At 35.9% G+C, this 23,336-nt stretch overlaps 2 protein-coding genes across 5 annotated transcripts in view; one reads left to right on the top strand and one right to left on the bottom strand.

The window, feature by feature from the left end:
• Positions 1-23,336, top strand: part of CTSS (cathepsin S) — a 32,497-nt gene that overhangs the window by 4,294 nt on the left and 4,867 nt on the right. The window contains exons 3-7 of the mRNA XM_079107727.1: positions 1,319-1,441; positions 4,102-4,251; positions 5,754-5,981; positions 7,400-7,565; positions 18,262-18,364. Coding sequence (XP_078963853.1) covers positions 1,319-1,441; positions 4,102-4,251; positions 5,754-5,981; positions 7,400-7,565; positions 18,262-18,364 — 770 coding nt within the window. The remainder of the gene's footprint in view (positions 1-1,318; positions 1,442-4,101; positions 4,252-5,753; positions 5,982-7,399; positions 7,566-18,261; positions 18,365-23,336) is intronic.
• LOC306642234 (uncharacterized protein) overlaps positions 1,449-23,336 on the bottom strand; it is a gene marked incomplete at its 5' end in the record, with an annotated part of 157,587 nt that continues 135,699 nt past the window's right edge. For 3 of the 4 annotated variants that reach the window (XR_013758428.1, XR_013758441.1, XM_079107850.1), the window contains one exon: positions 1,449-1,614. Of the gene's footprint in view, positions 1,615-22,824; positions 22,902-23,336 lie in introns of all 4 variants that reach the window. The other variant, XR_013758442.1, reaches the window with a different exon arrangement.

The following is a 23,336-nucleotide window of genomic DNA, read 5'->3' as shown; positions in this document are numbered from 1 at the left end:
CCCTAGCACTACCACCAAAAACAAAAACAAAAATAACAATTTAAATACTAGAACCAAAAATCACTTTTTAAAACTATTTGTAAAAGAAAAAAACAACCATACTAATAAACATTAAATTATGAAATAAATGAGAAGTCTTAGAAATGAAAAAAAAAAAGTTATTTAGAATGAAAATTCTCAATCAATGAGATAAACTCCAGAATGGAAACAGATGGATAGAATCAGTAATCTGAAAGACAATACTGAGACATTCACCCAGGAAGCAGCTCACAGAAATTAAAAAAAAAAAAAAAAAAAAAAAAAAATCTAAGAAAATTCAAGAAAGAGAGATAAAAGAGAATTTGAGGCTCCAAAATACATCTGATGGATGTTTTTGAAGAGAACTAAATGGAATGGTAGAGAAGAAATAAATGAAAAGATACTGGTTGAGAAATTCCAGATATGATAAAAAGTCCCAAGTCGTCAAATCAAGAATACCCAGCAGAAGGTAAATGAAGAAGCCCACGACCAGACCCAGAAGAAAGAGAAAAATCACAAAAACTACCAGAGTTAAAAATAGAGGTTGGGGCTGTATCTGTAGCTCAGGGGCTTAAAGCTTGCCTAGCAAGTGTGAGCCACTGGGTTCGATCTTCACACCACATAAAAATAAATAAAATAAAGGTATTGTGTCCATTAACAAAAAAACAAAAACAAAAACAGAGGTACGATTATTAGAATAACAGACCTTTCATTTGCAACAATAGATACCAGAAGACAATGGGAAAATATCTTCAAATAGCTGAAGTAGCTAGAAATTTATAATCAGCTAAACTTGTTTTCAAGAATGAGAGTAAAAAAAAATATTTTATAAAGATTAAGTGATGGGTTGGGGTTGTGGCTCAGTGGTAGAGCACTTGCCTAGTATGTGTGAGGTACTAGGTTCAATTCTCAGTGCTGTGAATAAATAAATAAAATAAAGATCCATAGATAAAAAAAATAAAATAGAGTTTACCACTCAAGGATATTACCATTTAAGAATATTTACCACTTAGGATAAAAATATCTTATAAAGGATATTTTTCAAAAAACAACAGTTTTCAGAAACAACATTTTCATTTTATTAAGGAGAAATTCATAATGTAAACCACAAGATAATATTAATAATCATAAAAACAAGAATTATGATTAAGTCATTTTAACAATTATGTTGAATATATTTATTTGTGTGCTCCTCAACAGACCCACATTTAGTATAATGATTTGTAAAATTCTGTTTTCATTATTGAACACTTATTTGTCCAGGATGCAGTATAACTATGTTCTTTTCCTTGTATTTTAGAATGAAGAAGCAGCACGACGCCTCATCTGGGAAAAGAATCTCAAGTTTGTGATGCTTCACAACCTGGAGCATTCAATGGGAATGCATTCATATGATCTAGGCATGAACCACCTGGGAGACATGGTAGGTAAATTACAAATAACCCTACTTTCATGTGCAGATAAGCAGAATTTGTCTGTCCAAAAGCAATTTGAAGGTAAACAATCACAACGGCAAGTATAGCCAGGGCTGGATGTGTAGCTCAGTGGTAGAGCTCTTGCACAGCATGCATGAGGCCCTTGATTCAATCTCCAGCTCTGTTAAAAAAAAAAAAAAAAAACAGGTGCAAAAGAGTTTTAGTGCTGGTTCCACTTCCATTTTTATTTTTTTTTCCACTAAATTTAGCATCAGGTGATATAGTTTAAAATTGTTAAGTTCTCATTGAGATTTTGTTAAATTTACAAATTAATTTACACAATAATATGGTCCTATTTGTAGAAAGGCTATTTTTTTTTTGCCTTCAGTGGTATTTTAATTTTTTAATAGATTTCACATTTTTATTGACAAACATATTTTTGTTACTATTATATATGAAATCTTTTCTTCCATTAAACCTTCCAAAAGGTTGTATGAATATATGTAAACTACTGATTTTTGTATGTTGATTTCATACTTGGTAATCTCATTGAGCTAGCTTACTGTTTGTAGTAGCTGTTAATAAATCTTCAACAACAACAAAAAAAGTGCCAAAGAGATATAGTCACATGCATTCAAAGTTTGAAAACAGTAAAATTTAAGGACATAGGAATTTGTACAGACATTCCTTATTTAGTACTACTTTGACCACTCTCGGTAACCAAGTTCTTCTTTAGAAGAATTTTAAACTCACAGACTGCTATGATTTTTTCTTTCTTTCTTTCTTTTTTTAAGACTTTAACCTTCTTATTTCATGTATTTATTTCAATTCTTATTTTTCTTTCCAGTACAATGCTGAATAGAAAAGAGAACAGAAATCTTACCTTGTCAATCTTAGAAGGAAAATCTTTGATATTTTACTATATTATATCAGGTGTAGATTTTCTTACATGCACTTTATGAGACTGAATAATTTCCTTTCTATTTCTAATTTACAGTGAATGAATGAGTGGTGAATTTTGTCTGATGCTTTTCCTTCTTCTATTGATTATATCATTTTTCTCATTTTTTTGTGATAACATGGGGAATGAAATATGTTGATTTTCAAATATTAGGCTCATCTTGCATTTCAGGGATAACTATGATTTGGTCATGATGCATTATCCTTTTTATATATTTTAAGATTCAATTTAGTATTTTGTAAGGGCTTTTGATAAGTTCATGGAAAATTGCAATATTCTTTTTTTCTAATGGCTTAGTCAGATTTAGGTATGAAGTTTATATTACTGACCTCAAGATAAGTTGGGATGTATACCTTCCTCTTCTATATTTTCATAGAGTTTGTGTAATTTTGGTGGGTTTTTTTTCCTTAAAATTTTTTACAGAATTTATCAATGAAGCCCTTTGGAGCTATCAATTTCCTTTGCAGAGGGTTTTTAAAATTACAAATTTAATTTGTTTAATAAATATAGGACTGTTGAGGTTTTCTTCATGTGTCAGTTTTGTTAAAATTTGTTTTTTCATGGAATTTTCCTTTCATCTAAATAATTGATTTTATTGGCATAATTATTTATATATAGTATTTTCTTTTCCTTTTAATGACTGTAGGCTCTTGCTGATAGCCCTCTTTCCTTCATAAACTTCTTCTTTTTTAAAAATTCTTGGTCAGTCTTGCGAGAGGTTAATCAATATTTTTAGCAGTTGTATTTAGGAACCACTTATATTACATAAAAATTGTTCATTTTAAGTGCACTGATTGGTGATCTTTAATAAAATTTTATGGGTTGTATAGTTATATAACCATAAAAATAATTTAACCTTTAAAACAAAAAGAATTTAACCTTTTTTTTTATTTATTTGTTTTTTATGTGGTGCTAAGGATAGAAACCAGTGCCTCACCCATGCTAGGCAAGCACTCACCACTGAGCTACAACCCCAGACCACTATGGCTTTTTTTTTTTTTTTATGGATTCTAGAAAGCGTTTTCTAAAGATTGTTCAGTCTCTTTAGTAACTTAACATATTTATGAAAGTCTAAATTGACTATTTAATATGATCCCTTGCTTTCTTAGTGGGAGCATGTGAGAACTTAATATCACAAATAATCTCCTATTAGATTTTTATTTTTTATATTTTGTGGTGCTGAGGACCAAACCCAGGGCCCTGTGCATACTAAGTAGGCACTCTGAGTTACCTCCCCTGCCCTCCCATTAGTTTTTAGCTTCTGTTCTACCTTAGAAGACTACCATTTTGGTCAGAATTAAGAATCACAATACTTTTTGGAAGGACACCCTTGATAGACCAAATTCCTATTTAAATGCAGGAATTTTCCTTTATAATGCTTTCTCACAAGAAAAACCAATTTGGCCCACTTTTTGGACAGCATTTTTATAAAATTATGCCTTAGTTTGAACCAAAACTAAGACTTCTGTAACTTCCAGTTTTTATCATTTTCTTTTTCTTCTTTCCAATGCAAGTGCTTAACTAACTGGGATGCTAATGTAAAGTGCAAGACCAAAAACCCAGATGATTCACCCTACTGGTCAGCAGTACCTATGTTGGTCACTACTACTAGTGATCTTTATCAGTTTGAAAATACATTCATATTTATAGTTTATAGGATATTAAAAAGAAGGATTAAGTAAAAGGGGACATCTGTTTGCTTCGTAGACCAGTGAAGAAGTGGTGTCTTTAATGAGTTCCCTGAGAATTCCCAGTCAATGGCAGAGAAATGGCACTTATAAGTCAAACCCTAATCAGAAATTGCCAGACTCTCTGGACTGGAGAGAGAAGGGGTGTGTTACTGAAGTCAAATACCAGGTGAGTGTTACCATCCCAGCCTCTGCCCCTCAAGAGATCTCTCTTTCTGTCTAGTTGCACAAACTGGCAGTGACTCTCAAAGTCTTTTATGTGACCTAGTTAATTTTGTTCCTATTTCCCCAACTAAAATTTAAGCTCCCAGAAGTCAAGGGTCACTTACTATTTGTTGTTCCCACAGCACAAACGCCAGTAGTAATACAGCTATCTTAGACAAAAACTATGAACTATATAATTAGATTTATCAGACAAACTCTTAGTGCTCATGATATCCACTGACTGCACTAGACCTACCATCAGGCCATTTGGTTGAGAAGTACCATGAGTGTGAGAAAACCCAAATCAAGAAGCTTTTCTGTCCATCTAACTTATGAATTTCAGGTTGAAGGAGAGGGAAGAGCTAGAGTTAGACTGACCTATAAATTGTACAATCAAGTTAATTCATTAGGCTTACGTTGTTAAAACTAAGAAATGTGTGTTTTGTTAAATTGTTGTTCCTATGTTGTATTTTCCTTTAGTTTGTTTTATAAAAGTGCTACAAAAATCCTAAGTTAGTCATAGATAACTAAGGGTAGAACATATGTGTCACCTTAGAAGTTAGGGTAAAAGAAACAGAGTATTCTAAGCAGTTGCCCCAGCTAGTGAAAAATGAAGAATGTAAAAATTTATCAAGAAGAAAATGGTATTTCTCCCATTCATTTCTCCCACATTTTCATTTCAACTAGTTTTGGACTTCATATTCAAACTTCTCTTAAAATAGAAGTTTGGGAAGACACAGTAAACTACATTTTTAGGTGTTAACTCTGAGCATGAGCTCCTTTATCTGTGTGCTTGCATTTTAATGACCAAATTAGCTTTAACCCAAAGCAATTTCAATCTGTTTATATTGGGTAGACATCAAGGAGGGAGGAGGGAGAAAAGAGAGAGGGAAGGAGGAGAAAAAAAGAGAGAAAGAGAAGCAATTATGATGAAAGTCTGTACCCTCGACACTTTTTGTTAACAAAAGCAGATTTGTGTTTTTCTGTTTGTTTATACCACCTTAAAAAATAGCTTTTGAAAAAATTTATAGGGATAATAATATAAAATGTTAATTTAGGATTAAAGGTCTTGGTTTTAGGCATTATTTGGCAGGAGGGAGGATACCCTAAGGCAAGAAAATCATCACATCTCCTCTCAAAATCACTTTACTGAGGGCATCTATTCCCTTCCTCTTAGGTAAAGATAGGTGAAATTTGGCACATGCTCAGTGAATACTCATTCCATTATGTCCTTAGCTCAGACATTTGTAAATCTCCATCAAGGTTGGTCCTTACATAGAAGACAAACAAATATTTAGCCTTCATTCCTGTTTTGTCTAAGAGAGAAGGAAATTAAAGTAGGGGATCCCTTCGTGGAAACAACTGACAGAGCTAACTGACAGAGCAACCTGGAGTTGCCAATTTGTACTATGGAAGCCATTCTTACTGACTTTCTATTATTGTCTTGTGACTTTTTCTCTGTTTTAGGGTTCCTGTGGTGCTTGCTGGGCTTTCAGTGCTGTGGGAGCCCTAGAAGCACAACTGAAGTTGAAAACAGGAAATCTGATATCTCTCAGTGCCCAGAATCTGGTGGATTGTTCAACTGAAAAATATGGGAATAAAGGCTGCAATGGTGGCTTCATGACAGAGGCTTTCCAATACATCATTGATAACAATGGCATTGATTCAGAAGCTTCCTATCCCTACAAAGCCATGGTGTGTCACAAGCAAACTTTGGTGCTGCCTCATGATCTCATGTTATCTGTGAACTGACTACACTACCAAGTCAACTGCTTGAGAAGCAGTGTTGGGTGTCAAAGAAAGAGAACTCCAATAAGGAACCCTCAAGTTCTCAAGACTTCTCTTTCTTATGCAATAACCATTTTGGTTTTTGTTTTTTCTTTTTAGTGATGCTGGGAATCAAACCCAGGACCTTGTACTACATCCCCATCCTTTATGCAGTAACCTTCTTAATTTCTCAGTTGCACAATGTTTTTAAACAGCAAGTAATAGTAACACCTAATGGTAACACCTAAAAATGTAGTTCACCGAGTCTTCCTAAACTTATACAGGCTTTAAGCAAACCATCCTAAAAATGCTTTGTGTATTTGCCTAATATTTAAACTTTCTTTTTCTGGAGCCTCACATAGTCAACCTTATTCTCATACCATCGACCAGATCATTCTTCTACCTACTAAGAAACTCAATAATGTTCTGTTTTTCCTAGTAAGCTTGTTACATATTTTTTTTTAAATAAGTCATGGGCGTATTGCAGAAAATTTAGAAAAGAGAAATATCACTAAAAAACATCCTACCTTAACTACTTTTATTTTGGTTCATTTCTCTCAAACTCTTTTCCTGTGAAGCACTTAAAAAATGAGTTGTGTGTACAACAACCATGAATTCGAAACCTCCATTTTCCCACTTAAAATATACTGTTGTCCATAGTATATGCTCTTTTAAACCATCATTTTAACTGCAGATCATTTTTCAGGCATTATTTCATCAAAAAAACTTTAAGGTTCCAATCTAAAGTTTATGATCTCTGTGTAGTATTATCCTACAATACACCTAAAAGTCTAAGGAGACATTGTTTGGCAAGTTTTGCATGTATGAAGATGTTCACAATTTAAAACCATAGAATAATTCTATATTACCTCTGTATTGGTGAAATCTGAAACTGTTAGGACTCAGACAATTTAGGTTTTCTTTCTTTAAAATAAGAAGCATTCTCAGACACTTTAAAAGGTTAAAGTGAGCAAAGAAAACATATTTCACAGGGCATAGGTGGATTACTATAATTTCAGCAACTTGGGAGGCTGAGGCAGGAGGATCTCAAGTTCAAGGCCAGCCTCAGCAATTTAGCAAGGTCCTAAGCAACTTAGCCAGATCCTGTCTCAAAATTAAAAAGTAAAAAGGGGCTAGGAACATAACTCTGCAGTAGTGTTCCATAGGTTCAGCACTGGGTAGTGCTGCAAATCGGGGGGGGGGGGGGGGTGGGAGGGTTGAGGGGGGGAGAGTAAGAGAGAAAAAAAAAAAAACATGTGAAACCCAGACTCAGAATATTAGTGATTTATAAAGGAAGTTAAATATACTTTTTACCTGAATTATACATTTTTTTTTCTTTTCTGCAGGATGAAAAGTGCCGTTATGACTCAAAAAATCGTGCTGCCACATGTTCAAAGTACACGGAACTTCCCTATGGTGATGAAGATGCCCTGAAGGAAGCTGTGGCCAATAAAGGACCCGTGTCTGTTGCTATAGATGCAAGTCATCCTTCTTTCTTCCTCTACAAAAGTGGTAAAGATATGCTATTCTCTTGTTTTATGCTGCCCTTGTACTGTATAAGATTATTCTTCCCCATCTGTCTACCTCTTGAGTGTTTAGATAGCTTAAACAAAATCTTTACTTCATATGTCTTTTATATCTATATCTAGTTTTAATTAGTTAAAGAAATATTTATTAAAACTTATTAACACTATAAGCCAGATACTATATTAAATCATTTATGTATATTATCTTATTTAATCTTCACAATAACTCGAATTTACAGGTGAAAAAATCACTAGGGGGGGTTGCCTAAATTCACATAACCTGAAAGTGATTGAACTGGGATTAAAAATTATGCAATTTAGAACTAATAAACAAATCCAGCAAAGTTGCAGGATACAAAGTCAACATACAAAAGTCAGTTGCTCTTTTATATATCAAATAGCCAATTATCTGAATTAGAAATCAAGAAAGCAATCCCATTTACAATAATTACCAAAAAAAAAAAAAAACCACCCTACGAATAAATTTTGCTGAAGAGGTGAAAGATCTCTATAATGAAAATAAAACATTGATGAAGAAAATGGAAGAGAACATACAAAAAAAAAAGAAAGAAAAAAAGAAAGAAAGAAAGCTATCTGGTGTTCCCATGTTCATTGGAGTAATCAATATAGCGGAAATGTCCATACTACCCAAAGTGAGCTACAGATTTAATGCAATGCTTATCAAAATACGAATGTCATTCTTCGCAGAACTAAAAAAAAAAAAAAAAGAAAAGAAAAGAAAAGAAAAAAAAATCCTAAAATTTGTATGGAACCACAAAAAACCCAGAATAGACAAAGCCATCTTGAGCAAAAATAACAAAGCAGGAGGTATTATACAACCAGACTTCAAAATAAACTACAAAGCTATAACAATCAAAACAGCATGGTATTGGCATAAAAACAAACACATAGACCTCTGGAACAGAATAGAGATACTAGAAGTAAACCCACACATTCACAGTTTGCTAACTTTTGACAAAGGTGCTAAGAACAAACATTAGAGAAAAAACAGTCATTTCAATGAATGGTGGTGGGAAATTGGATATCCATATGCAGAAGAATGAAACAAGACCTCTATCTCTAATGTGTTGCAAATATCAACTTTAAATGAACTGAAAGCTTAAACATGAGACTTGAAACTATGAAACTACTAGAAGAAAACAGGGAAAATGCCAGTGGACACTGGAATTGGCCAAGATTTTTTGGATAAGACTTCAAAAGCACAAGGAGAAAAAAGGCAAAAATAGAGAAGTAGGATCAAATCAAACTAAAAAGCTTCTGCTCAGGAAAGCGGAGTGAAATCAACAGAATGGAAGGATAATCTACAGAATGGGAGAAAATATTTGAAAACTTTAATCTGACAAGGGGTTAATATTCAGAATGTGTAAGAACCTCAAACAATTCAATAGCAAATAAACCTGATTTGAAAATGGGCAATCCAAGCTGGGCCCAGTGGTGCATTCCTACCACCCAGCTGTTTGGGAGGCTGAGGAGAGAGGACTGCTTGAACCTACAAGTTTAAGACCAAGCTATACAACATAGGGAGACCTTGCCTCAAAAGAATGGGGGTTGAGGGTTGGGACAACAGACCTAAATAAACAAATAACCAACCAGTATGTGAAAAAAGATGCTCAATATGACTAATCATCAAGGAAATGCAAATCAAAACTACATGAACTATCTCCTCACTCCTATAAAAATGGTTATTACCAAAAAGACAAAGGATAACATGTGCTGGTGAAGATATAGAGAAAAGAAAATCCTTGTACACTTTTTGGTGGGAATATAAATGAATACAGTTGCCAGGTGTGGCTCAGGAGGGTGAGGCAGGAGAATTGGGCCAGCCTCAGCAATTTAACAGTGCCCTAAGCAACTTAGCGAGACCCTGTCTCTAAATAAAATATTAAAAAAGGACTGGGAATGTAGCTCAGTGGTTAAGTGCCCTGGTAGCAGAAAAAAAGTAAATTAATAAATCATTATTGAAAACAGTAAGGGACTGGGGATATAGCTCAGTTGGTAGAGGACTTGCCTCGCAAGCACAAGGCCCTGGGTTCAATCCCCAGCACTGCAAAAAGAAAAAAAAAAAAACAACAGTATGGAGGTTCCTCAAAATTAAAACTACCATATGACATATGATCCAACAATGCCACTACAGATATATATTTAAAGGAAATGAGATCAGTGTGTTGAAGAGACATCTACACTCCCATGTTTATTGCAGAACTATTCACAATAGAAAAGAAATGGAAACAACCAAGGTTTCCATGAACTGATAAATGGATTAAGAAAATGTGGTACATATATACAACATAGAATGCTAGTCAGTCATAAAAAAGAATGTAATCCTGACATTTACAATATGAATGAAACTAAAAATCATTATTCTAAGTAAAATAAATAATGCACAGAAAGACAAGTACCACTTGATCTCACTCATGTGGAATATAAAAAAATTGATCTCGTAGAGGTTGAGAATAATTTTTTTTAAATAAAAAAATAAATTAAAAAATTGTAAAAAAAAAAAAAAAGAAGTTGAGAATAGAATGGTGGTTAATAGGGACTAGAGAGCAGGAAGTGAGAGGGATGAGGACAAGTTGATTCAAGGGAATCAACTTGTTACATAGAAGTAAAGTTTCTGGAGTGTTTCAAGATGGCGGACTAGAGGGTGGCTGCATTTCATGTTGCTCCAGGACTCAGGATTCAAATGAGGAGATATTGAGAGACTTGGGAGCCGGGTGAGTCTCTCCCGTTGGGGAGGCGTCCCGGATGGGGCGGTCGTCCCGGAACGCAGGGAACTTTGTGAAGTAGAGCTGCCGGAGAGACACCCCTCCCCCCGCTGGAGCAGTGAACTCGGACAACCGGGAGCGTCGTAGAGGAGGCCGCTCAGCACAGCGCTGGGACTCGGAGCAATCACTGGGGCTCCGGTGGCTGCCCAGGGGAGGAGCAGCGAGGAGAGCTGTGTGGACTCAGAACACCGGGGCCTGCCCTGAGGAGGAGGAGGAGGAGTGTGGCCGCTTGGATTCGTAGTGACTGCACCAGAGCTACAGGCGGTTGCCAGAGGAGGAGCCGCGCGGCGAGCTGTTTGGACTCAGAGCGACCACTTCTGAACCCCGGGGCCTGCCCGGAGGAGTAGGAGGAGGAGGAGGAGGAGGAGTGCGGCAGGTCGTTTGGACTCCCAGTGACTGCATTAGAGCTCCAGGTGGCTGCTCAGAGGAGGAGGCAATTGGTGAGTTGTTTGGACTTGAAGCGACCGCTCCTGAACACAGGGGGGCTGCCTGGAGGAGAAGCGTGGTGGGTCACTTGGTCTTGAGTGGCCGCACCAGAGCTCCGGGCGGCTGCCCAGAGGAGGCGTGCAGCGGGTCATGTGGATTCAGAGCCACTCAGAGCAACCGCTCCTGAACACCCGGGGGGTTACCTGGAGGAGGAGGAGGAACGGGGCGGGTCACTTCGACTCGGAGTGATTGCCCAGGGCTACGGGCGGTTGGTGGGAGGAGGAGGTGCGCAGTGAGTTGCTTGGACTCCTGATGACCGCACCGGAATACTGGGCAGGTCTCTGGGACTCAGAGCGATTGTACGGGGCCCCAGGTGGCTGCTCAGAGGAGGGGCCGCATAGCCAGGTGATTAGGTGCAGAGCAGGGTCCCAGGATCTAGGAGGCTTCTTGGTGGAAGAGCCGCACATAGACACACTTAGGGGCAGAGCGAAGGTTCCAGGACTGCAGGCAGATTATCTCAGGTGGGGCAGCCTAAGGAGACTCATCTGCGAAGGGTGAGGCTTCCAGGCCCAGGAGGTAGGGCCGGGCCCCTGGGAACTTTGTAGAGGAAGGCAGCCCAGCCCAGGCAGTAGCTGTAAATTGAGGGGAACCTCTGGGAGGGGAACTGACCAGCGAGACCTCCCCACCGGGTGAGTCTTCCCTGCCGGTGAGGTTTCCCCACAAGGACGGTAAAACCACAGACACAGGCCCAAACAGGCCTTGCCTCAGCCCGCAGCCTAGTTCCCCTTTGGATGACCATTGGTCAACAAGTGGAGGCACCTCTGCCCACTAGCAGGGAATATATCCCACCTGAAGGCCACTACTCCTAGAGAGGCAGCTTCCTTGTGGAGCACCGCATTATCAACTTCCTCCAAGACTTCAGCCTACTGAAGGCTAAGGGGGGATATATATAGAAATCTTCAGGGACATTGTAAGTCAATAGAGGAAATCTGCAATATCTCAGCGGTCCACTGATACCTGAACAATATGAGAAAACAAGGAAAGAAAATGCCACAAACAAATCTAGATGTTACATCAATAAAACCCAATAACAGCATGGCAGAAGAAATGACAGAAAAGGAGTTCAGAATGTACATAATTAAAATGATCAGGGAAGCAAACGATGAGATGAAAGAGCAAATGCACGCACTGAATGATGAGATGAAAGAGCAAATGCAGGCATTGAATGATCGCACCAATCGACAGTTAAAAAAGCAAATACAGGAAGCAAAAGATCATTTCAATAAAGAGTTATAGATATTGAAAAAAAACCAAACAGAAATCCTTGACATGAAGGAAACAATAAACCAAATTAAGAACTCCATAGAAAGCATATCCAGTAGGATAGAACACCTGGAAGACAGAGCCTCAGACATTGAAGACAAAATATTTAACCTTGAAAACAAAGTTGAATAAACAGAGAAGATGGTAAGAAATCATGAACAGAATCTACAAGAACTATGGGATATCATGAAAAGGCCAAATTTAAGAATTATTGGGATTGAGGAAGGCCTAGAGAAACAAACCAAAGGAATGAACAATCTATTCAATGAAATAATATCAGAAAATTTCCCAAATCTGAAGAATGAAATAGAAAATAAAGTTCAAGAGGCTTATAGGACTCCAAATACACAAAATTACAACAGACCCACACCAAGGCACATTATAATGAAAATACCTAACATACAAAATAAAGACAGAATTTTAAAGGCTGTGAGAGAAAAGAACCAAATTACATTCAGGGGGAAACCAATACGGATATCAGCAGATTTTTCAATCCAGACCCTAAAAGCTAGAAGGGCCTGGAACAACATTTTTCAGGCCCTGAAAGAAAATGGATGCCAACCAAGAATCTTATACCCAGCAAAACTTACCTTCAAATTTGACAATCAAATAAAATCCTTCCATGATAAACAAAAGCTAAAAGAATTTACAAAAAGAAAACTAGCATTACAGAACATTCTCAGCAAAATATTCCATGAGGAAGAGATGAAAAACAAAGAAGTAAATCAGCAAAGAGAGGAATTATCCTAAAGGAATTGTCAAATTCCTTTAGTCGTGTCAAATAAATAAATAAATAAAATTTAAAAAATGAACCAAATGACGGGGAAACCAAATCATATCTCAATAATAACCCTGAATGTTAATGGCCTGAATTCATCAATCAAAAGACATAGACTGGCAGATTGGATTAAAAAGAAAGATCCAATAATATGTTGCCTACAAGAGACTCACCTCATAGAAAAAGATACCCATAGACTAAAGGTGAAAGAATGGGGGAAAACATACCATGCACATGGACTCAGCAAAAAAGCTGGAGTATCCATCCTCATTTCAAATAATGTGTACTTCAAGCCAAAGTTAGTCAGAAGGGATAAAGAAGGTCATTTCATACTGCTTAAGGGAAGCATAAATCAGCAAGATATAACAATCATAAACATCTATGCCCCAAACAGTGGCTCATCCATGTATGTCAAACAAATCCTTCTCAATTTCAGAAACCAAATAGACCATAACACAATAATACTAGGTGATTTTTAACACGCCTCTCTCACCACTGGACAGATCTTCCAGACAAAGATTGAACAAAGAAACCATAGATCTCAATAACACAATCAATAATTTAGACTTAATGGACATTTATAGAATATACCATCCAACCAAGAGCAAATACACTTTCTTCTCAGCAGCACATGGATCCTTCTCTAAAATAGACCATATATTATGCCACAAAGCTAATGTTAGCAAATACAAGAAGATAGAGACACTACCTTGTATTCTATCAGATCATAATGGATTGAAGTTAGAAATAAATGAAAGAGTAAAACACAGAAACTATTCCAACATCTGGAGATTAAACAATATGCTATTATATGATGAATGGATAACAGAAGATATTAGGAAGGAAATTAAAAAATTCTTAGAGTTAAATGAGAACAAAGAAACATCATATCAAACTCTCTGGGACACTATGAAAGCAGTACTTAGAGGGAAATTTATTTCATGGAGCACATTTAATAAAAGAAGTAAAACTCAACAAATAAACGACCTAACACTATAGCTCAAAGCCCTAGAAAAAGAAGAACAGAACAGCACCAAAAGTAGTAGAAGACAGGAAATAGTTAAACTCAGAGCTGAAATCAATGAAATTGAAACAAAAGAAACAATACAAAAAATTGACAAAATAAATAGTTGGTTCTTTGAAAAAATAAACAAAATTGATAAACCTTTAGCCACACTAACAAAGAGAAGACGAGAGAAAACCCAAATCACTAAAATTCGGAATGAACAAGGAAATATCACAACAGACACGAGTGAAATACAAAACATAGTTAGAAGGTATTTTGAAAATCTATACTGCAAAACAATAGAAAATTTCGAAGACATCAACAGGTTTCTAGAGATGTATGAATTGCCTAAACTGAACGAGGAGGACATACACAATTTAAATAGACCAATTTCAAGTAATGAAATAGAAGAAGTCATCAAAAGCCTACCAACAAAGAAAAGTCCAGGACCAGATGGGTTCTCAGCCGAGTTCTACAAAACCTTTAAAGAAGAGCTCATTCCAATACTTCTCAAAGTATTCCATAAAATAGAAGAGGAGGGAACCCTCCCAAACTCATTCTATGAAGCCAATATCACACTGATACCTAAACCAGACAGAGACTCATCAAGGAAAGAAAATTTCAGACCAATATCCTTAATGAACATTGACACAAAAATTCTCAACAAAATTTTAGCAAATCGCATACAAAAACATATTAAAAAGATAGTGCACCATGATCAAGTGGGTTTCATCCCAGGGATGCAAGGTTGGTTCAACATCAGGAAATCAATAAACGTAATTCACCATATTAATAGACTTAAAGTCAAGAATCACATGATTATTTCAATAGATGCAGAAAAAGTATTTGATAAAATACAGCACCCCTTCATGCTCAAAACACTAGAAAAAATAGGGATAGTGGGAACATTCCTTAACATTGTAAAGGCCATTTATGCTAAGCCCATGGCTAATATCATTCTAAATGGTGAAAAACTGAAAGCATTCCCCCTAAAAACTGGAACAAGGCAGGGATGCCCTCTTTCACCACTTCTATTCAACATCGTTCTTGAGACTCTGGCCAGAGCAATTAGACAAACCAAAGAAATTAAAGGGATACGAATTGGAAAAGAAGAACTCAAACTATCCCTGTTCGCTGATGACATGATTATATATTTAGAGGAACCTGGAAATTCCACCAGAAAACTCTTAGAACTCATAAGTGAATTCAGTAAAGTAGCAGGTTACAAGATCAATGCTCATAAATCCTACGCATTTTTATACATAAGTAATGGATCTTCAGAAAGAGAAATTAGGAAAACTACCCCATTCACAATAGCCTCGAAAAAAATAAAATACTTGGGAATCAATCTCACAAAAGAGGTGAAAGAACTCTACAATGAGAACTACAGAACACTAAAGAAAGAAATTAAAGAACACCTTAGACGATGGAAAGATCTTCCATGTTCTTGGATAGGAAGAATTAATATTGTCAAAATGGCCATACTACCTAAAGTGCTATACAAATTCAATGCAATTCCAATTAAAATCCCAATGACGTACCTTACAGAAATAGAGGAAGCAATTATGAAATTCATCTGCAAGAATAAGAAACCCAGAATAGCTAAAGCAACCCTTAGCAGGAAGAGTGAAACAGGGGGTATCGCAATACCAGATCTTCAACTCTACTACAAAGCAATAGTAACAAAAATGGCATGGTATTGGTACCAAAATAGAAAGGTAGATCAATGGTACAGAATAGAGGACACGGACACAAACCCAAATAAATACAATTTTCTCATACTAGACAAAGGTGCCAAAAATATGCAATGGAGAAATGATAGCCTCTTCAACAAATGGTGCTGGGAAAACTGGAAATCAGTATGCAACAGAATGAAACTAAACCCATATCTCTCACCATGCACGAAACTAAACTCAAAATGGATTAAGGACCTCGGAATCAGACCAGAGACCCTGCAGATTATAGAAGAAAAAGTAGGTCCAGATCTTCAACATGTTGGCTTAGGACCAGACTTCCTTAACAGGACTCCCATAGCACAAGAAATAAAAACAAGAATCAATAACTGGGATAGATTCGAACTAAAAAGATTTCTCTCAGCAAAGGAAACTATCAGCAATGTGAAGAAAGAGCCTACAGAGTGGGAGAAAATCTTTGCCAATCATACTTCAGATAGAGCACTAATCTCCAGAATCTATAAAGAACTCAAAAAGCTCTACTCCAAGAATACAAATAATCCAGTCGACAAATGGGCTAAGGAAATGAATAGACACTTCACAGAAGAAGATCTACAAGCAATCAACAAACATATGGAAAAATGTTCAACATCTCTAGTAATAAGAGAAATGCAAATCAAAACCACCCTAAGATTACATCTCACCCCAATTAGAATGGCGATTATCAAGAATACAAGCAACAACAGGTGTTGGTGAGGATGTGGGGAGAAAGGTACACTCATACATTGCTGGTGGGACTGCAAATTAGTGCAGCCACTCTGGAAAGCAGTGTGGAGATTCCTTAGAAAACTTGGAATGGAACCACCATTTGACCCAGCTATCCCACTTCTTAGCCTATACCCAAGGGACTTAAAATCAGCATACTACAGAGATTCAGCCACATCAATGTTCACAGCTGCTCAATTCACAATAGCCAGACTGTGGAACCAACCTAGATGTCCTTCAATTGATGAATGGATAAAGAAACTGTGGTATATATATACAATGGAATATTACTCAGCCATAAAGAATGATAAAATTATGGCATTTGCAGGCAAATGGATGAAATTGGAGAATATCATGCTAAGTGAGATAAGCCAATCTCAAAAAGCCAAAGGATGAATGATATCGCTAATAAGTGGATGATGACACATAATGGGGGGAGGGAAGGGTTAATGTTAGGGTTAGAGTTAGGGTTAGAGATGGGGGCAAGTATGGAGGAAGGAAGGACTGTATAGAGGGAAAACAGAGGTGGGAGGGGTGGGGGGAAGGGAAAAAATAACAGAATGAATCAAACAACATTACTCTATGTAAATTTATGATTACACAAATAATATGCCTTTATGCCATGTACAAACAGAGAAACAACATGTATCCCATTTGTTTACAATAAAAAAAAAGATAAAGAAGTAAAGTTTCTGGTGTGCTATTGCACAATAATATAACACATTAAGATAATGATAATGTTTAAAAAAGATAATGATAATGTAGTACATATTTCAAAAACCCACAAGAAAAGAATTTGAATGTTTTGTCCATAAAGAAATGATAAATGTTTGAGGAGACAGATACATTTAATCTGATTAGACATTATATAATGATGTGTATCAAAATATCACATGGTTTCCCATAAATATGTACAATTTTATTTTTTATGTATCTGTTAAAATAAATCTAAATTTTTAAATATAAAGAATTTCAACAACAACAAAAACTATTCAACTTCATTCCCAAGTCTGTGTGCTCAATCACTGCAGAGACTTTGCAGTGTGGGTGTAGCACAGGAATGTATAAGGAGGGCACTTAACACTATTTTTTAAGTTAATACTTAAAAAAAATATACAATCATACAAAACTCAATAACATATTTTCTGAGTATCCGCTAAAGGTATAACATTGTATTATACAAAGTAGAAGGCTATACTATATATTTAAAATATATGATATATACATTTAAAGATTTAAAATATAATATGTATATTTAAGATTAAAAATATATTCTTAACCTGATTTAATTAAATATACATTAATGTGTATATTAATGTGTAATATTTTATAAATATATTTTATCTATTTATATCTATATAAATATATTTATAAAAATATATTTTTAACCTTATCTTAAAGAACATCAAATTTAATAAAGAACCAAAGTATATGAAGCAATTTAGGTATATATATATATATATATGTACACACACACACACACACACACACACACATATATACAAAGAAATATAACTGTATATATCAGTTTTAAATAATTAGAAAAAGGTGCTGGATTATCAGAGAAGGTTTCTGAGGGAACAATGGATTGGTGCCAAAACTCTGAAAAATACAGCTTTGATTGCAAAGCTATTTCATGCCACATAGCTGAAGCATGAGAACATACTTTCCTAATGTGGTTTTTTTTGTTTTGTTTTGTTTTGTTTTTTGAGCTGGGAATTGAACCCAGGGACTTGTTGAACTCAGAGACTTGTGCATGCAAGGCAAGCACTCTACCAACTGAGCTATATCCCCAGCCCATTCCTAATGTTTTAATGAACCCTGCCATATACCCAAAATAGTCTAATAAAAATAATAGAATTTTCAAATGCCCTTTATTATAATATATCATTAACTATCTTTCTCTACCCATATTTTATTTTCAGGGGTCTACTATGACCCATCCTGTACTCAGAATGTGAATCATGGTGTACTAGTGGTTGGCTATGGTAACCTTGATGGGAAAGACTACTGGCTTGTGAAAAATAGGTAATATATTTACACATTAATGTATATTTAATTAAATCAGGAATTCAAGGGAGCCTCAATAAATGTGCTCTTGTGATTATGATGCTAATCATGATACTGACAATGATGAACATTTATAGCTTCTCACAGAGATATTCTGAATTACTTAGTGCCATTTCTCTACTTACTATCTTGCCATCTCTTCATTTTCATTATTTATCTTCTAAAATACTTTTCTAATTATTATTTTTCAGTCCCTCTTATAAACATCCATTCCTCTACTTAGCCCCTAAGTGTTGATATTTCCCTCAGAGCTCCACCATCTCCCCATTACTCTTCTTATTCTACATTTTTCTACATCATGCGTTCTTATGACTAACCATAACCTATGTGATGATAGCTATTCTGTCTCTATCTCTAGCTCTGACATCTACCCAGAACTTCAGACTGATCTGGTCATATACACTTTTCCTATATTTTTGTCTCTCCAAACTCAATCTAAGAACTCAGTACCTTTTCCACCATACTATTCTCTCCAGAATTTCCCCTATCAGCAAATGGCAACATCACAAAACACAGTCACAGTCACCTAATAAGATGCCATGGAACCATCCTAGACCCTTACAGTTCCAATCAAGCAACAAGTCAAACTAATTTTACCTTGCATATATCCTTGGTTCTGTCTCTTCTCCACTTCTATTACTGTTCTAGTTTAGACATTTCTTACCTGGATTACTGCTGTAGCCTTTTAACTCATCTCATTCACTTGTAAACTCATCTTTCTTACTGTTGCCAAACTGATTTAAGATATGAGTCTTCACTTATAATGCTTCTACTTAGTACTATTCAATGTAAAATTAATGTTCTCGGCATATTGAAAAGTCTTCTATGTTGTAATCCTTACCTGTCTTGCCAGTCTCAAGTCCTGACATTTATTGTCTCATACTTTCCACTCTAGTTACATTGAACTGTATGCAGTCATAATTTTCATACTACCATTTTATCATTCATGTCTTCATGTCTTCTGATTAATTCTTCCTTTTCCTTCCAAAGTAGCTCAGGCATTATCTATTCCAGAAAATCTTTGAATCCTTGTGCTGAGTAAAATGTCTTTTTTCTATGCATAGGACATTTTGTCCTATGGATAGTGGAACACAGCATGCTGTATGTTATGTTTAACTTTCCTCTCTGTCATTCCAATATTCTGTATATGCCTTTGGGGTAGAGATTATGTCTTCTCTTTTACCCTCAGCAAAGTATGAGTGGCACCTAATGGCCCCTCAGTACACATGTTGAATTTTTTTTTTTTTTTTCCCGGTACTGGGGATCGAACTCAGGACCTTGTGCTTGCAAGGCAAGCACTCTACCGGCTGAGCTATCTCCCCAGCCCCACATACTGAAATCTTACCTATATACTTCATAAACAAAAGGAATGTGACTTTTAGAGGGATAAAAGGGAAGGCATGGGAAGAGTTAAGACTTTTACACACACTTGAAGTATCTTCTTGTATTAGATTTCTAGGGTTGCTATAACAAAGTACCACAAATCTATTGTCTTTTTTAAAAACAAAAATTTAGGCTGGGCACAGTGGCACACCCCTGTAATCCCAGCAGCTTGGGAGGCTGAAGCAAGAGGATTGTGAGTTCAAAGCCAGCCTCAGCAAATTAGCAAGGCCCTAAACAACTCAGGGAGACCCTATCTCTACATAAAATATGAAAAAGGGTTGGTGATGAGGCACATAGGTTAAGTGCCCCTGGGTTCAATCCCTGGTACCCAAAACAAAACAAAACAAAAAAAACAAGCCCACAAAAATTTATGTCTCCCAGTTCTGAAGCCTAGATGTCAGAGATAAAGATGTTATCAGGGTTAATTACTTCTAAGGTTTATGAGGAAGAAAATGTTCACAGGCACAAAAAGAATACTATATAATTTTAGTTATATGTGAAATCTAAAAACGTCAAACTCACAGAAACAAAGCAGGACAGTGGTTGCCAGGAGGTAGGGATGTGGAATATTGGGAAATGTTGACCAAAAGGTACAAACTTTAAGTTATAAGATGAAAGAGTTCTGGAGATCTAATGTACAGTATAGGTAGTAATAGATGTGTTAATTAAATTGTGATAATCATTGCACAATGTATACATACATAAAGTCATCACACTGTATACCCTGAATATATATATATATTTGTTAATTAAATATACTTTGTTTTTTTAAAAAATGCTCACAAGCACAAGGCCCTAGGTTCAAATCCCCAGCACCGCAAAAAAAAAAAAAAAGCTCAACACCTTTCCCCTAGTTTTTGAAGGTTTGCTGGCTTTGGATTTTCCTTGGCCTATAGAAGCATCACTCTGATTTCTGCCTCCATTTTCACATGACATTCTCCGTTTGCCATGTCTAATATTCCATTTTTATTTTATTTCCCCTTTTTTATTACTATTGTTACTATTATTATTATTATTATTATTATTATTATTATTATTGCCTCAAACTTGAAATCCTCCTGCCTCAGCCTCCCAAGCTGCTGGGATTACAGGCATGCACTGCTGCATCCAGCTCAATTTTTCCTTTTCAGAAGTCATCAGTTGGACTGGGGACTACCTAACGTCCTCGTCTTAACTTAACTAATGACATCTACAATTACCTATTCCTAAATAAGGTCACATTTGAGGTACTAACATGAATTTTGAGGGGACACAATTGAACCCATAGTACTTTTTGAACCTTTCCTGGAAGTGCATAGTCTAAAATTCCAAAATGAACAAACAAAAAGATGCTCTCTTACCTTTTTCATGCTGTGGCACACCTGGAGATGGGTATATTTTGTATGGTCCATTGAGAAAGTAGCTGAGGGAGTCAATATTTTGGTTCATTTACAGCTCATTCACAGCCCTGATCAGCTGATCAGCTTGGGTATAAACCAGTAACAGCTATTTTTTTTGGTAGTACTGGAATTGAACCTAAGGGTGCTCTACCTACTGCTGAACTGCATCCCCAGCCCTTTTAAATTTTTTTTTTTTTTAATTGTGAGACAGGGTGTCCCTAATTTGAAGAGGCTGCCTCAAACTTGTGATCCTCCTACCTCAACCCCACCCCCACTCCACAGTAGCTGGGATTACAGGCATGCATCACCACTCCTAGCCAGTGACAGCTTTTTTAAATGAAACAATATTTTTTCTCACATTCTTATGGATTCCCTAGTAAATATTATAAATTCCCTTCTCTCTTGAATCTGTTCTTCTTGAAGATTATCTGTATCTTTTAGTCTTGGAATTCATAACCTATTCCCTGCCCTCATTCATTCAACAAGCATTTATTAAGTACTACAATGTGATGGCCGTTATGTAGGCACTAGAGATACAAAAATTAATAAATAGTTCTTTCCTAAAAGTGCTCACAACCCAAATGGAATTCAATATATTTTAAAAATAATACAAGACAACACATCATGGTATAGTGACATATGACCAAATGGCTGTGGGACTATAGAGGAGGACATACTTAACTACCTAAACCTCCACATGAAGAATACCATTGGCATTAAAATTTCCACAACTGAAATGCTCACGTGTTAGAGAAGGAAATTGTGTTAGAAATAGGGAAGTTGTCCACTGACCCAAAAAACATATACAATGGCATAGAAATGTATAAGATTTCTCTGCTTTATAAATGCTCCACTGCATTTACTCTACAACATCTATGATACAGCATTATCTTGACTCATTTCAGTATATCAACTTAAGCCTCATATTTTAGATTATGTTCTGCCTGTCCCTTACACAAGTTTGCTACAGCAAAGCAAATTCACAACTGCTCCTTAAGTTGCCATTATGTAGATGATTCCCAGTTTGCAATCTCTAAAATGACCTCTCTGCTATACAACAGACTTCTCTATCCAACTTCCAATTTAGCAGCTTGCTTGAAAAATCCAAATCTCCCATATAACATACTACTGCTCACAATACAACACGCACACGCTCACACTCAACAATTCTAAAAATTCCTTCTCTTTATATATCACAACTCTTCCTTCATCTCCCATCCCTGAAAAAGGATTTAAAACAAGTTCAACAGAAAGCCATTCCCCATTTGGGGTTTACATTACTATCTTTAGACCATTAAAACCTTGGTATCAAATTGGGCTCCCCTTTTCTCTCCTATAAACTACACAGTCCTTTCCATTTAACCTCTGAATCATATTTTATATTTATTTTCTCTTTTCCATTTCCAGTGGTCCCACTCTAACTCAGATTCCATCCAACCTCACTATACAGGTATCTTCTTAAAATATAGTTTGTGTCAACCCCTTCTCAAAAATTCTAAATAGTTCACCATTGTTATAAAGTCCAAACTTCTCACCAGGCATTTCTTACAACAGCTTTCTAGACATTTTTTCCACTATATTCTTAACACCCCCACACTCACACTCTAACCTCAATGAACTATGTACTCATTATCCCCTAAGTTGATAACTACCTACCTCTGTTTTTTTAACATATGCTGTTTAATCTTCTGAAATGTCCTTGAAGTCCATTTCTGTCTATATTTAAATCCCACCTGTTGATGGCGAAGTGGGAATTTACTCTTATAAGTCTGATGGAAAAGTAAATTGTTACAATTCTTCCTGAAAGCTGCTTGACGATATGAATAAAAGAAACTTAAATGTTCATATTATCTTCCTTTCTTGGAATTCATATGTACATAATAATTCCAAATATGGGAAAACCTTCACACCCAATTTGTATTATAGCATTATTCTTTAATAGTGAAAACTATTAAAAGCACCCAAATATGCCTAACAATAGAAATAAGATTAAACGAACTATGATATAACAAACTCCATGAATTAGAATTATTAAGACTATTATTAACAACCTAATAAAGAGTTGGGAATGTACCTCAGTGGCAAAGCACTTGCCTAGCACCTTTGGAAGGCCCTGGGTTCAATCCCCAGTATCTCAAAATAATAATTGTAATAATTATAACCTAATA

The sequence above is a fragment of the Sciurus vulgaris genome, assembly GCF_902686455.1.
Source record: "Sciurus vulgaris genome assembly, chromosome: 1".
Classification (NCBI taxonomy): domain Eukaryota; kingdom Metazoa; phylum Chordata; class Mammalia; order Rodentia; family Sciuridae; genus Sciurus; species Sciurus vulgaris.
Note: the sequence above shows the minus strand (reverse complement) of the source record. Positions and strands in the feature narration are given on the sequence as shown.